This window comes from Hyperolius riggenbachi, chromosome 12, assembly GCF_040937935.1.
Source record: "Hyperolius riggenbachi isolate aHypRig1 chromosome 12, aHypRig1.pri, whole genome shotgun sequence".
Classification (NCBI taxonomy): domain Eukaryota; kingdom Metazoa; phylum Chordata; class Amphibia; order Anura; family Hyperoliidae; genus Hyperolius; species Hyperolius riggenbachi.
Window position 1 is genome coordinate 143,613,404 of NC_090657.1, and position 12,160 is coordinate 143,625,563.

Sequence of the window (12,160 nt, forward strand, 5' to 3'; positions counted from 1 at the left end):
AAAAGGCAGTAGACATAAAAACGATAACTCACATACGGGGCCCATAAACAGGGAACCCCAGAAGATTAGCGCGCATGTAATGGTCAATCGAAGATCAATAGACAATGGTGCCGCCTGTTACCTTCCCGACCGGTTTCGCAGTCTTGCGTCATCAGGGGAGAAAAGGCGAACAGGCGGCAGGCACCAAATTTATAGCTTTTAGTCTGGGAAAAGAAGGTGGGGTGAAAGAAAACTTCCTCAGAAGGGCATCACTAATCAAAGTAGGAAAGAGTCACCCAAATGTGTAAATAAAGTGAAAAACAGAACAATATGTAAATAGCATATTAATAGCAAATAATGGTGTAAAAAAATATAATGATATCAATAGTAAAAACAAGATTACAAACAAAAAACACCTAGACTTTTGAAAATCAATAGGCAGCTTGATTACTCTAGTCTGCACAGGAAGCAGAGCAAGGGAGGGAAAAAAAAAAAAAAAAAAAAAAAAAAAAAAAGGGAATATTGGAACATACACTTCCTCTCTACACACAATAAGGAAGTGTCTATTGGGACATACAGGCACCCCTGCATATCAGCAGAAGAGGCATAGAGAACACACAAAAAAAGATTCATTTCCACACAGTGGTAATGTAGTGCAATGGTCAAGGGCTCAGACTACGACACAGGAGACCCGGGTTCAACTCCCGGCTCCTCCAGCCCAAAAAACACACCCATCAAGCAAGGGACTCTTGAAGACAAGGGGAGAGCCACATGGGGCACAAAAAGAGCCCCCAATTTTAAGGGGGGGAGGAAATAAAAAAATATAAAGTAAAAGCGCAAAAAGCGCTATGTGCTAACTAATATTGATTTATATAAAAAAAAAAAAAAAAAAAAAAAAAAAAAAAAAATAAAATTGACATTCTAAACCTCATAAACAAAGTGTGTATGAGGTATAGATGTGACTAGAGCTACGCACGTCACAAAGAGTGAAAAGTGCAAATACAATGAAATGCGACATAAACATCGCAAAGGGAAAACATGTGTTTCTATCTGGATAGCTCTAGGGAGCAAGCTAGTGACAACAAGGCAAGTAGGATGAAGTAAAGAGTACATGTGATAATGAGAATGGTGTAAAATAACCCACATATTAAATAGCCAGGGTAACTCGGGAGATTAAAATTATGTATATAATAAATTTAGCATAAAAATCTGTACGTAGCGTTGATTCGACCAGTACATGAGCACCATTACAGATAATAACAATAGATACATAGAATAAAAAATTAAAAAATAAAAATAAAAAGTTGTTAAGAATCATTAATAAAACAATTAACGTCTAATTCAATATTCAACCCTGCAGGGCATGATGTGCGAAGTTTAAAAATCCATTCCGTTTCAAGTCTGGAGACCTCCCTCTCTAGGTTTTGACCTCTCCAATTAATCCGAATACCGTCAATGACGCAGTATTTCAAAAGTGCAGGATTTCTGTCGTGTTGTGCTGCAAAGTGTTTGGAGACGGAATGTCCCTGAAAACCTTTACCAATCAGATATATATGTTCCCCTAATCTTTCTTTAAAAGGTCTGGTAGTTCTACCAACATATTTTAACCCGCAAGGGCATTCCAGTAAATAAACTACAAAGGTGCTATCGCAAGTAAAAAGACGATTGATCTGAAATGTAGGGGAATAGGGGTCCCCACCTAAAAAGGAGGAAATTTTTCTTGGCATATCTTTGCATGCTTTACATCCCTTACATTTCCCACACCTGTAAAAACCTTTTAATGGCACTATACCAGAGGCTGTCCTAGAAGGTGGGTCAATATAGCTATGTACAAGTCGGTCCCGCAGGTTTGGAGCTCTCCGAAAGATGACCCCAGGATTGTCCGCAAGCATAGGACCAATCACTGGGTCACCTCTCAGGAGATGCCAATGCCTGGAGAGAAGCTTTTTAATTTCTTTATGCTGTATATTGTACTGAGTGAGAAAGTGAAACCCTCCACTCCTGGTAGGATCTGATGGTCGAACTTTACGCAAGAAAGACCGGTCAGTTTGACCAATCTGGTCTCTGACGGTCTCCAATGCATTCTTCTTATACCCTTTGGCCTCAAATCTAGAAATCAACAAATTACTCTGAATAACATAATCAGATGGTGAAGAACAGTTTCTATGTATTCTAGTAAACTGGCCTCTAGGTACCCCCTTCAACCATGGAGCATAGTGACAGCTGGTGGTGGGAATAAAGCTGTTCCTATCCGTATCTTTAAAGAAAGTTTTTGTAATAAACTTATTGGAATCAAATTGAATATGTAAATCAAGAAAATGTATCTCATGTGAACTACAGACACAGTTAAAAACCAGGTGATCAGTATTATTATTAATATGGTTGATAAACAACTGTAATGAATCTTGATCTCCGTTCCAAATAACCACCACGTCATCAATATATCTCTTATATAATAAAAGTTGTGGGAATAGTGTTTTATCAATAAAAGACTCCTCCCAGATGGCCAAAAATAGGTTCGCAAGGCTGGGTGCAAATTTAGCACCCATAGCCACACCCACCTTTTGTAAAAAGTATCGGCCATCAAACCAAAAATAGTTCCTTCCGGGACATAGCAAAATTTAAACATTCAATGATAAAATCAATTTGTGCAAGGTTAAGTTGCTGGTTTTTTACTAGACACAATCGAACTGCCTGGGCTCCAGCCTCCTGTTCAATAACAGTATATAAAGAGGAGATATCAGCAGCCATAAGAATGCAGGGACCCTCACAGGATATGGACCCAAGCAGTTTATGGGCCCCGTATGTGAGTTATCGTTTTTATGTCTACTGCCTTTTAAAGAAATTTTATCTAAATAAACGGGTTACGCTTAGATATTGCCGTTTTTGTTTTCCTATATAAATTCCTGAAACTTTACCTCCACACGGATGTCCACTGGATCTTCACGACGTCTGATGTTCCCTGGACGTCATCTGTGACATGAGCCATTTCACAACCTTATAATGTGGGTTGTTGGGAGCTGGTAAGCCTTTTCTAGTTTTGATGTTTGGCGGATACCTACCTCTGAGCATTTGATATATTGTGGTGAAGAATTTACCATTCCCTACATACAATTACTTTCTAAACCTGCGCTGACCTTTGATGAATGTAATGCTATTGATTGCTTCTGCTGTTGTGACATCGATCCATTTCTCTACTATATGTCCCTTTTTATATGTCTTTTTCCTGAGCTATATGTATGTGCCAAAAATAATTCCGGGCATGACCAATCATGCTTGGCGAAATAAACGATTCTGATTATTACACCTCAATTCACTAAGCTTTATCAAACGTTTCATAATTTACCTCATGGGTAAAATCTAATTTTGAATTCACTAAGATGTTATAGATTTATTGAATGTTTTATCGAGAAAACATTCGATAAATATATAACACATTAGTGAATTCAAAATTAGATTTTACCCAATGAGGTACATTATCAAACGTTCGATAAAGTGTTTGATAAAGCTTAGTGAATTGAGTCCAATGTCTGTTGCAGTGTTCGTCCACTTGACGATGGACTCTCTATGTACCTGTGCCACGTGTTGATGTGGCGCAGGTACATCGATGATATCTTCATCGTGTGGACGGGGACATCTGACGAACTTTACCAGTTTGTCAATGTCCTCAATTTGAATACGAAGAATTTACGCTTTACGATGTCAATGGACTCTGAGAAGATTTCGTTCTTAGACATCTGGGTCATAATTGATGATCAGGGCTGCTTGTCTACGAGCTTATACAGGAAGGAAACATCCACCAATGCCCTATTGATGGCTGATAGTTTCCACCCCGGACATACTGTCAGGGGTATCCCTGTGGGCCAGTACCTCCGCGTCAGGAGAAATTGTTCGTCTCCTGATGCATTTGAGAATGAAGCAATGAATCTTAGGTCACGTTTTAGAGACCGGGGATATCCTGATCGCTTACTGCGTCAGGCTTATCAGCGAGCTCGTATGGCTGATCGCAGTGCACTCTTGTCAGTGCACGGGCCCCGGAGAGATGAGGCCAATCCTACACGTTTATGTGTGCGCTATTCTGCACAATATAAAGAAATCACTCGCATTTTGCAACGACATTGGTATATCCTTACCAATGATCCTAAAATTGAGCCTCTAGTGACATCTGAGCCTAAGGTCACGTTTAGGCGTGCACCATCTCTCCGCGACCTGATCGTTAAGAGCCACTTTAAGGGCACTGCGGTCACACGACCCCATTGTATCGTAGCCGGGACCTACGGTTGTGGTGGATGCAATGTCTGTCGGTTTTTGGCCATCGGAAGGGAAGTAACTCTTCCCGGTGGACACCGTTGGCGTTTACAACACTATGTAAATTGTAATACCCATTTTGTGGTTTACCTTCTTATGTGCCAATGTGGCGCGTTTTACATCGGTAAAACAGGACGCGATTTTAAAATCGAGAATTGGTGAACATATAGCCAACATCAAGAGCATTGCGTCCACCACACCGGTTGCGAGACATTTTAGATCTGTGCATGGGGGCGATTTTCGAGGTATACGCTTTGTCGGCCTCGACCGTGTGCACACCACCATCAGAGGTGGCAATTACGATCGTCTGCTCTTGCAAAAAGAGTCTAGATGGATTTTTGAGCTAGGGGCCACTGAACATCCTGGCCTTAACGAAACGGTTGGTTTTGCGGCCTTTTTACCCAACTGATTCACTCTGTCCCCTGATCCATATCACTGTGGATCCTCCCACCCAACCCCTCCTTCTCTCTTCGCTTTGGTCTGTGGAGTATGCGCCCCCTATACTTTCTCTCCCTTTTCCCCCCGTGTCTGGTTCCCACCTGTGTCTCCTTGTCTGTCCTGGTGCAGCATCGCTGCACGGCAGGCATTCGATCATTATTACTATTTTTGTTTCACTGTAAGTGATTGTGCCATGCTGGCACACTCTTGGGACATATTTTTGCATTTTGCAATTTTATTGTGTCCATACTTAACATGTTTTGTGAATATGCTGTCTCTGCTCCAAAACCAATGTTTGAATGATTTTGAATAATTTTTGAATGATTTTGTTTTGTTTGACTGTGTGTTTGTGTTTGGTTCACTTTAGTTAATTCCTCTCTTTTTTGTTAATTTATTTTGTCCCCGTTCTTCAGCTATGCCCCTTCTCTTCCCCCCCCCCGTCCTGACCAACCACGCTGGCCATTCCATCTGCCGCGAGTCGCCGGGATGGTTTTTCCGGCACCATGATTGGTTGTGGATGGGAGGGGGAGTCGGGTGACGCGTATGACGCATATGTAATGACGCGTGCGGACATTTGCATGTCCGCTTGCGCGTCCTGCATAAATGACTGGATGCGGGGATTCCTCCCTGCCACGCCTCCCTTCGTAAAAGCCGGTAGACCCGGCGAAACATGTCAGGGCTGCTGGCGTGCTGCTAGCACGGTCCCTGCCTGGAGACCTCCGCATGCTCTCCATTTTCCATCCATGTTCCTTGCCTGGTCATCTCTCAGCCCCTGGGCGTCCATCGGACTGACGACAGCCAGCCCACGGCCCTTTGATCATACAGAGTGATACATTACAACAAACTGCATGAGTGATCTATACAGCCATACCCAGCAGCATTGATGCATGGACCCATCGATATTGGATCTTCTGGTACTCCCCCAGCTGTGAGTTTCCATCAAGGGGTCGAGATACCTGAAAAGTGAGGAGCTAACTGGACTCCATTTAGGCTGCGTCTGGAGTGGGTACAGTATGTTTCCTTCCTGTGCTCATACGCATTTGTGCTTTTGCTGCTACCTTTTCTACTGATCTGGGCTTCGCTTGCTTGCTAACTGACTGTTTGCTTTCTTGTGCTGCTGCATCCGGATCTTTCTCTGCATTTTTTGAACATTGTCAGTTTGCTGTTTGACCCGTCTGGAGGACACTTTGTTCAAGGAATTTCCCCAGGCCTATGTTTGTACCCATCCGGGATCCCCGATCACATTAGGTGATCCTAGGTAGTGGTATGTTTGTTGGATGCGTGCGGGGTGAGGCTCTATGGCAGTGTGTACCGGTGCTTTCTTTTAAAACTTGTTTAAGATGAAATTAATAAAATTTGTATATTTTTATATTGAATTTGGTCAATGTGGCTTTATGACTTATGCTCCCCACCCCCCCTTTTTCCTTTACTTTTACGTTTCGTCCACTTGTCCACTTTATGCACCCATTAGGTCAGGGGACAAATGCTGCTATACAGATCAAAGCCCCAGAAGAAGCATTATGGGTCTCCCCATTGTAATTTAACTGACCAATGGGGATCCTTAATTCCCAGGGGAGAACTTTCATTGGTGGACCAATGACAATCCTCCCTCGGGAGGGAAGATTCCCATCGCTCTGTTGCAATCCAACGGGGAACCACTTCTGCCAGACCTCAGATCTGTATAGAAGCACTTGTTTCCTGAAGTGGCCCCCGAGCGGCAGCGGACCTGAAGGCTGAAGATGACAGTAGGCATTTGAGTAAAATAAAAGAAAGTATGCAGCTAACAGCCTGGTGAGAATGGACCCAATCCATTCTCATAGATTTCCATTGATTACTTTGGTATCCGCTCCACGGCCTCACTGGAACAGAACAAACAGATCTGTTCCGAACGTACATACATGAATTGATCCGCTTTCCCTGCACAGGGTCTGTTCATATGTCCGTTGATCCGCTCAGTTCCACTCTGATAAATGGAACCATTTTTATGCCAGTGTGAATGCAGGCGAAGGGGACCAACAATCCTACACAATGAAAGTGAGGAAGGCAAATGCAAGGGACATACTTCCTGTTCCCACATACACCAATCAAAGATAGCTTTCATTAGAAAACTTCTAAACCGCAAAAAGAAAACAGACAGCAGGCAAGTCCTTATCGCGTTATATCTGTATATGGATCAAAATTTAGTAAGCCCTTTTTTTTTATAATAGGTTTGCCTTGAAAAGAAATGCTCAGTTGTGGTGTGCTTATGGTATTATAAGGCATCAAATCATCACTGTTGTATCAAGTGATGTAAGTGGTGAACCAGAATTTTCTAACTCATAAGATGGTCTTAAATAATCTGATGACATAATTCATAATTAAATGTTAAAACTGCTGCAGGCCTCATTTGTCAGGTTATTTTCGATCTGGAGGTTTGTTTTTTCACTAGATTTATCTCATAAAATTGTCAAAATGCGAACTGAATTTAACAACATCATTCAAATAGTGTATCTGAAGGGGTTTCTAAAGCAGTCTGAAGTTAAACTAAGTTATAAATGAGTATCTGAAGAAAGGATATGAGGAGATTATATAAACACAGAATTTTTCCACAGACAAAACTTCATACAAAACTGACTGCAGTTCAATGTTACATACAGCTATGTTTCGCAATTCAATCATAACATGCTCAATCAAACAATCACATCTCTCTGTGTAAGACCAGCATCCTGTTTGTATTTAGTTTATAGTTGCCACTCAAGAAGATATTAATGGTACAATTTTTCCTTTAGATTCGATCTTTTGATGTTATTCTTATGATTGAATTATATAGCAAACTGCGCCATGTGTGGCGCAAATCGATGTGAAACGATTCTTTGGTCAATTGGAAAAGGAAAAAAATATTAATCCGAAAACTGGATTTTATGATCAAACTGGAATGTAAAACCTTCTTAAATCCTTCTGTAAATGGAAACAACGATAATTGACTTTCGATCATTCAAATCACATCGAAAGATCGAATCTGAAGGAGAAATGGTAACGTTAATGGGCACCTTTAGGGGCCGTTCACACTAGGGGCGTTTTCCGCCTTTTTTCAAGCGCAGAAGACTCTTAAAATCGCCCACAGAACGCTTTTGCAATGATTCCCTATGAGAGAGTTCACAGCTGAGTGGTTCGTTTCCGATCCACTCAGAAAAGCGGTGCCTGTACCATTTTTGCTATAATGGAAGGTATAGAAAAAACGCAAAACGCTCACAAAATCGGGTCAAATAGTTCAGTTCCTGACTTACATCAATTACAAAACCGCTCTGAAAAAAGTGCTTTGAAAAGCGCTTTCTACAAAAACGCAGTGCACAGTGGATCGCCAGGAGAGATAAAAAAACAGCGCACAAATACGCAAAACACTTGCGTTTTCTTTTTTAGGTCTGAATGGGGCCTAATGCTGGCCATACATGGTACAATTTTTTCATACAGTCTTACCATTTCTATGTAATATAAGGGAACTGCATAAATGATCCTTTCAGTATATTCACTTAACCCTCCCTAGCGGTATGGACAGATATATCCGTCCATAAAAACATGCTGTGAACAGTATAAACGTGCATACACATCAATACTCTCCTGCACTGTATACTAGACCCTTGCTTGACACATTTTGGCAAGTTACAGGAAAAAAAAAGTTTTAAAAATAAATTTTATCACTTTTTGCACAGAAATCCTGGGAGAATTGAACGCCAGGGAGGTTTACCCTTAACCTTCTTACACAGTAAGACGTTGCGTTTGATGCGACGTTAAGGTTGCATAACGTGCCCCTAATGCAACGCATTGAAAGACTATAACTTGGACGTTATTTAGCTGGGCGTTTGGTGCACCGTTTTCATTGCACAGTGATAAAACAAAAACAGCGCATGCGTTAAAAAGAAAAAAAAAGAAAAAACATTACTGAGCATGTGCAAACAGTCTAACGCAGCTAAAAACGTGTATAACGTATAGCATGCAGCACTTTCATTTAAGCGTTAGACACCAACTACCAGTAACTGTCTAACTGTGAACAGCCCATTGAATTTTCATTGCTGTAAGTTATCGTGCTTTACATGTTGTTGTAACGTGCGACTTTAATGTTGCACTGTGAAAGAGCCCTTATACTACATAGAAATGGTAAGATTGTATGAAAAAAATTGTACCATGTATGGCCACCATTAGAAAGATCTAATAAACCGATTTGTTTTTGTAGACAGTTGTTGAAAAATCAATCATGGCAAAGCAATGTGAGCAATTCTAGCAGAATAAACATTTTTGGTAGATTACATAAAACAAAAATATTAAGCAGGGATGATCTTTACGATAACTGATTTTAGGCCAGAAAGCCACTAGGAGCGATTTCTAATCGCTAGTGATTTGAAACAGCTCTTGCTAATGTAATGCTATGGGGGATTTTTATAAAATCAAGTGGGATCACAGCCATAGCATTACATTAGCAAGAGTTTTCAAGTCGCAAAGAAAAACGCTCCTAGTGGGTTTCTGGCCTTGAGGGCCCATTCACACTTGAGCGTTTTGCCGGCTATTTCGGCAAAATGCTCAAACGCTAGTGCTTTTGAAAGCGCTAGTGTAATTAAACCCTATGGGCCCGTTCTTACGTGGGCGATTTGCGCTAATCGCCGTAAATCGCCCAAACCCGCAAAACGCAAACGCGTAGCCTGCAACAGGCGTTTTTGTTACAGAAACTGTTCAGTAACAGCTTTACTGTAATAATATTTGAAATCTGCTACACAAAAGCGCTGCAAAAAACGCTAGGCATGTTTAGAAAACCTCTCTATACATGCCTAGAATCGCTCTGAAAATCTGCTTCAAAAACCCCTAGCGTTTTGCGGATCTGCTGGAGGTTTTTGGTGTGCACTGGGCCTCAGTGTAGGTTTTCCACCATGTCATTAAGCAATCCACTATGCTGGGTCACTTAGGCCTAGTGCACACCAGAGCGGTTCTGCTGCGGTTTGTGATCCGCTTGCGGGTGCGGATCCGCTAGGGTAATGTATTTCAATGGGCTGGTGCGGGAGGCGTTTTGCAGAAACGCATACTCCCGGGCTGCTGCAGATTTTGGATTGCGGATGCGTTTCTGCCTCAATGTTAAGTATAGGAAAAACGCAAACCGCTCTGAAAAACGGCACTTCAGAGCGGTTTGCCAGGCGTTTTTTTGTTACAGTAGCTGTTCAGTAACAGCTTTACTGTAACAATACATAAAATCTACTACACCAAAAATGCTTCACAAAACCGCAAAATGCTAGTTGAAACGCTGCAGAAAAAGAAGAAAAAGCATTTCAAAATCTGCTAGCATTTTGCAGATCTGCTAGCGTTTTTTGGTGTGCACCAGGCCTAAATGACCGACTGCTATTGCTCTCCTACAGCGGGGCACCTCCTGCTCATCCTTCCACCTCCCCTCTGCACAGAACAGGCTACTCGGTGGTTCCAGTACAACAACTGTTTGTAAAACTGTCAGGCCTCATTCACTCTTGCCCGCGCTGAGCGATTTTTCTCTTTTTTTAAATCGCTCTGCATGTTATAAGCGCTTTTATAAGCGCTTTAGCAGAGCAGTTATTTAAATCACTTCCTGACATCAGTCAGGAAGTGATTACTTTGCCCCCAGGAATGAATAAATACAATGTATTTATTCATTAAAGCGCTGGGGAAATCGCTATACAGAGCACTTTTTCAAGCGCTTTCCGATTTCCCTATACCTTCCATTCAGGGCAAATTGCCCTAAAAATGGTACATGCAGAGCTTTTGTCAGCGACAAGCCAACGGAACGCTCCAATGAGAACTATCTCATTGGAAAGCATAGTGTAATCGCTTTTAGAGCGATTTGTACAAATCGCCTGCGCTTAGAGAATCCTTAAACCGCCTCAAGTGTGAACGAGCCCTCACACAAAACAATCACCTGTCTCTCCACAGAAATGAACCTAACAGTCGGCCAGGCCAAGCATTCATGTTTACATGCATATCTCTCATGAATGATCCAATGGTCTTCAAATTGTGCATTGCATGTCTGACTAGTGCTAGGTACGCACAATGCAATTTTCTGGCAATTTCACTGTCAGATCAATTATTTTCAGCGTGTCCGATCTGATTTCTGATCGATTTTCCATAGAAGTGGGCAGAAAATCGATCGGAAATCAAATTGGACATATTGGAAGTTGATGTCAGAAAAATTGCATTGTGTGTACCAAGCATAAAGGTGCTCAGTAATGGTAAAATTTTCAGCCAATAATCCCCCAAGAGATCATATAAATTGCATCAGACTGGCAGAAAATAAACATTTTACTTCCCATCCCAATCCCATCACATTTGAAAATTGTATTGGGGAAATGAATATACAATGTATTTTGCATGAGGCGCAACCTAAACCAATGAATTAACCTTCAGCTTTCACCAGTCTGGCTACCTGAAACTGCAATTTGATTGGCTGCTAGTACAGCCTTTGTTATTGCAATCTGCAATCACTGCACTTTTATTCAGATCTCTCAATCAGCTGGCCAGCAGACAACTGCAACATACAGACAACTGCAAATATATTTAACCCTGTCCTCTCAGGAATAAATAGATGTCCTCAGTTCGAATGTGCTCACCTGAAGTTTGATAAGGAGGTGTGCATCCAGCAGTCCCTTGCATCTCAGCCCCTGAATTACCTTTATGGTTAATAAGCAGGCTTGTTTTTGAGCCGGAGGAGGTGGGGAGAATGTGGGCAGGGAAGGAGGCAGAGGAGGAGGCTGCTGAGCTGGGAACAGGGGTGGGGGACAGTGTGAAGGTCACATCTATTTCGTTCAAGGAACAGCTGAAGTTGGGCAAGTTAATAAGTAACCCCTCAGTGTTTGGGCATTTTTATGGTGAATTATGAGTGTGCAGAAACAATCCATTCTCCTAGTGACACCTTTGCATTAGCTGAAGGGTGCTGCAGCATAACCAGCCAGAAACAGCTGGAAGAGAGACTGGCTAGTCAAGATAAGGAGGGGGGGGAGTAACTATGTTCACAGGTACAGAAAAGCCAGAAAAACAGGGAGGCGGATTTCACACATGGACAGCTCCGCAGATTAATCATTCAAAAAACTCTGAAGCTGCGAAAAACAGGAGAGACAACTTTACTAAAGACTTTCACAGTTGCTGTAAACTTTGATCCTTGGCTTCACACTTTTTTTTTCTAGGTAATACAGGTGACTTTTTTCTCATAGCGTATTCACAAGAACGCAGTGTGGCAGGCTGCCATCTGGCGGTAGAATGTTGCCACTTCTAGCTAGAAGTGACTAAACAAGGCGGGCAATTAGCTAGAAACAGGAAAAGAAATCCCTGAGGGAATTCAGAAACAACGGGGCAGTTTATGTTATTAGTCGAAATTTTACGTTAAATCGACAGCTGTTTTTTTTCTCTCTCTCAATCTGTAACTGGAATTAGCGAGGGAAACAGGGCTAAC

The 12,160-nt window shown here is 41.8% G+C and overlaps 1 protein-coding gene across 1 annotated transcript in view; it reads right to left on the reverse strand.

Annotated features, from left to right (window-relative positions):
- The window catches only part of SGK2 (serum/glucocorticoid regulated kinase 2), a 111,224-nt gene extending 99,757 nt beyond the window's left edge, over nt 1-11,467 (reverse strand). The window contains exon 1 of the mRNA XM_068264542.1: nt 11,322-11,467. Coding sequence (XP_068120643.1) covers nt 11,322-11,347 — 26 coding nt within the window. The 5' untranslated portion in view covers nt 11,348-11,467. The remainder of the gene's footprint in view (nt 1-11,321) is intronic.
- Between the last annotated feature and the right edge of the window lie 693 nt (nt 11,468-12,160).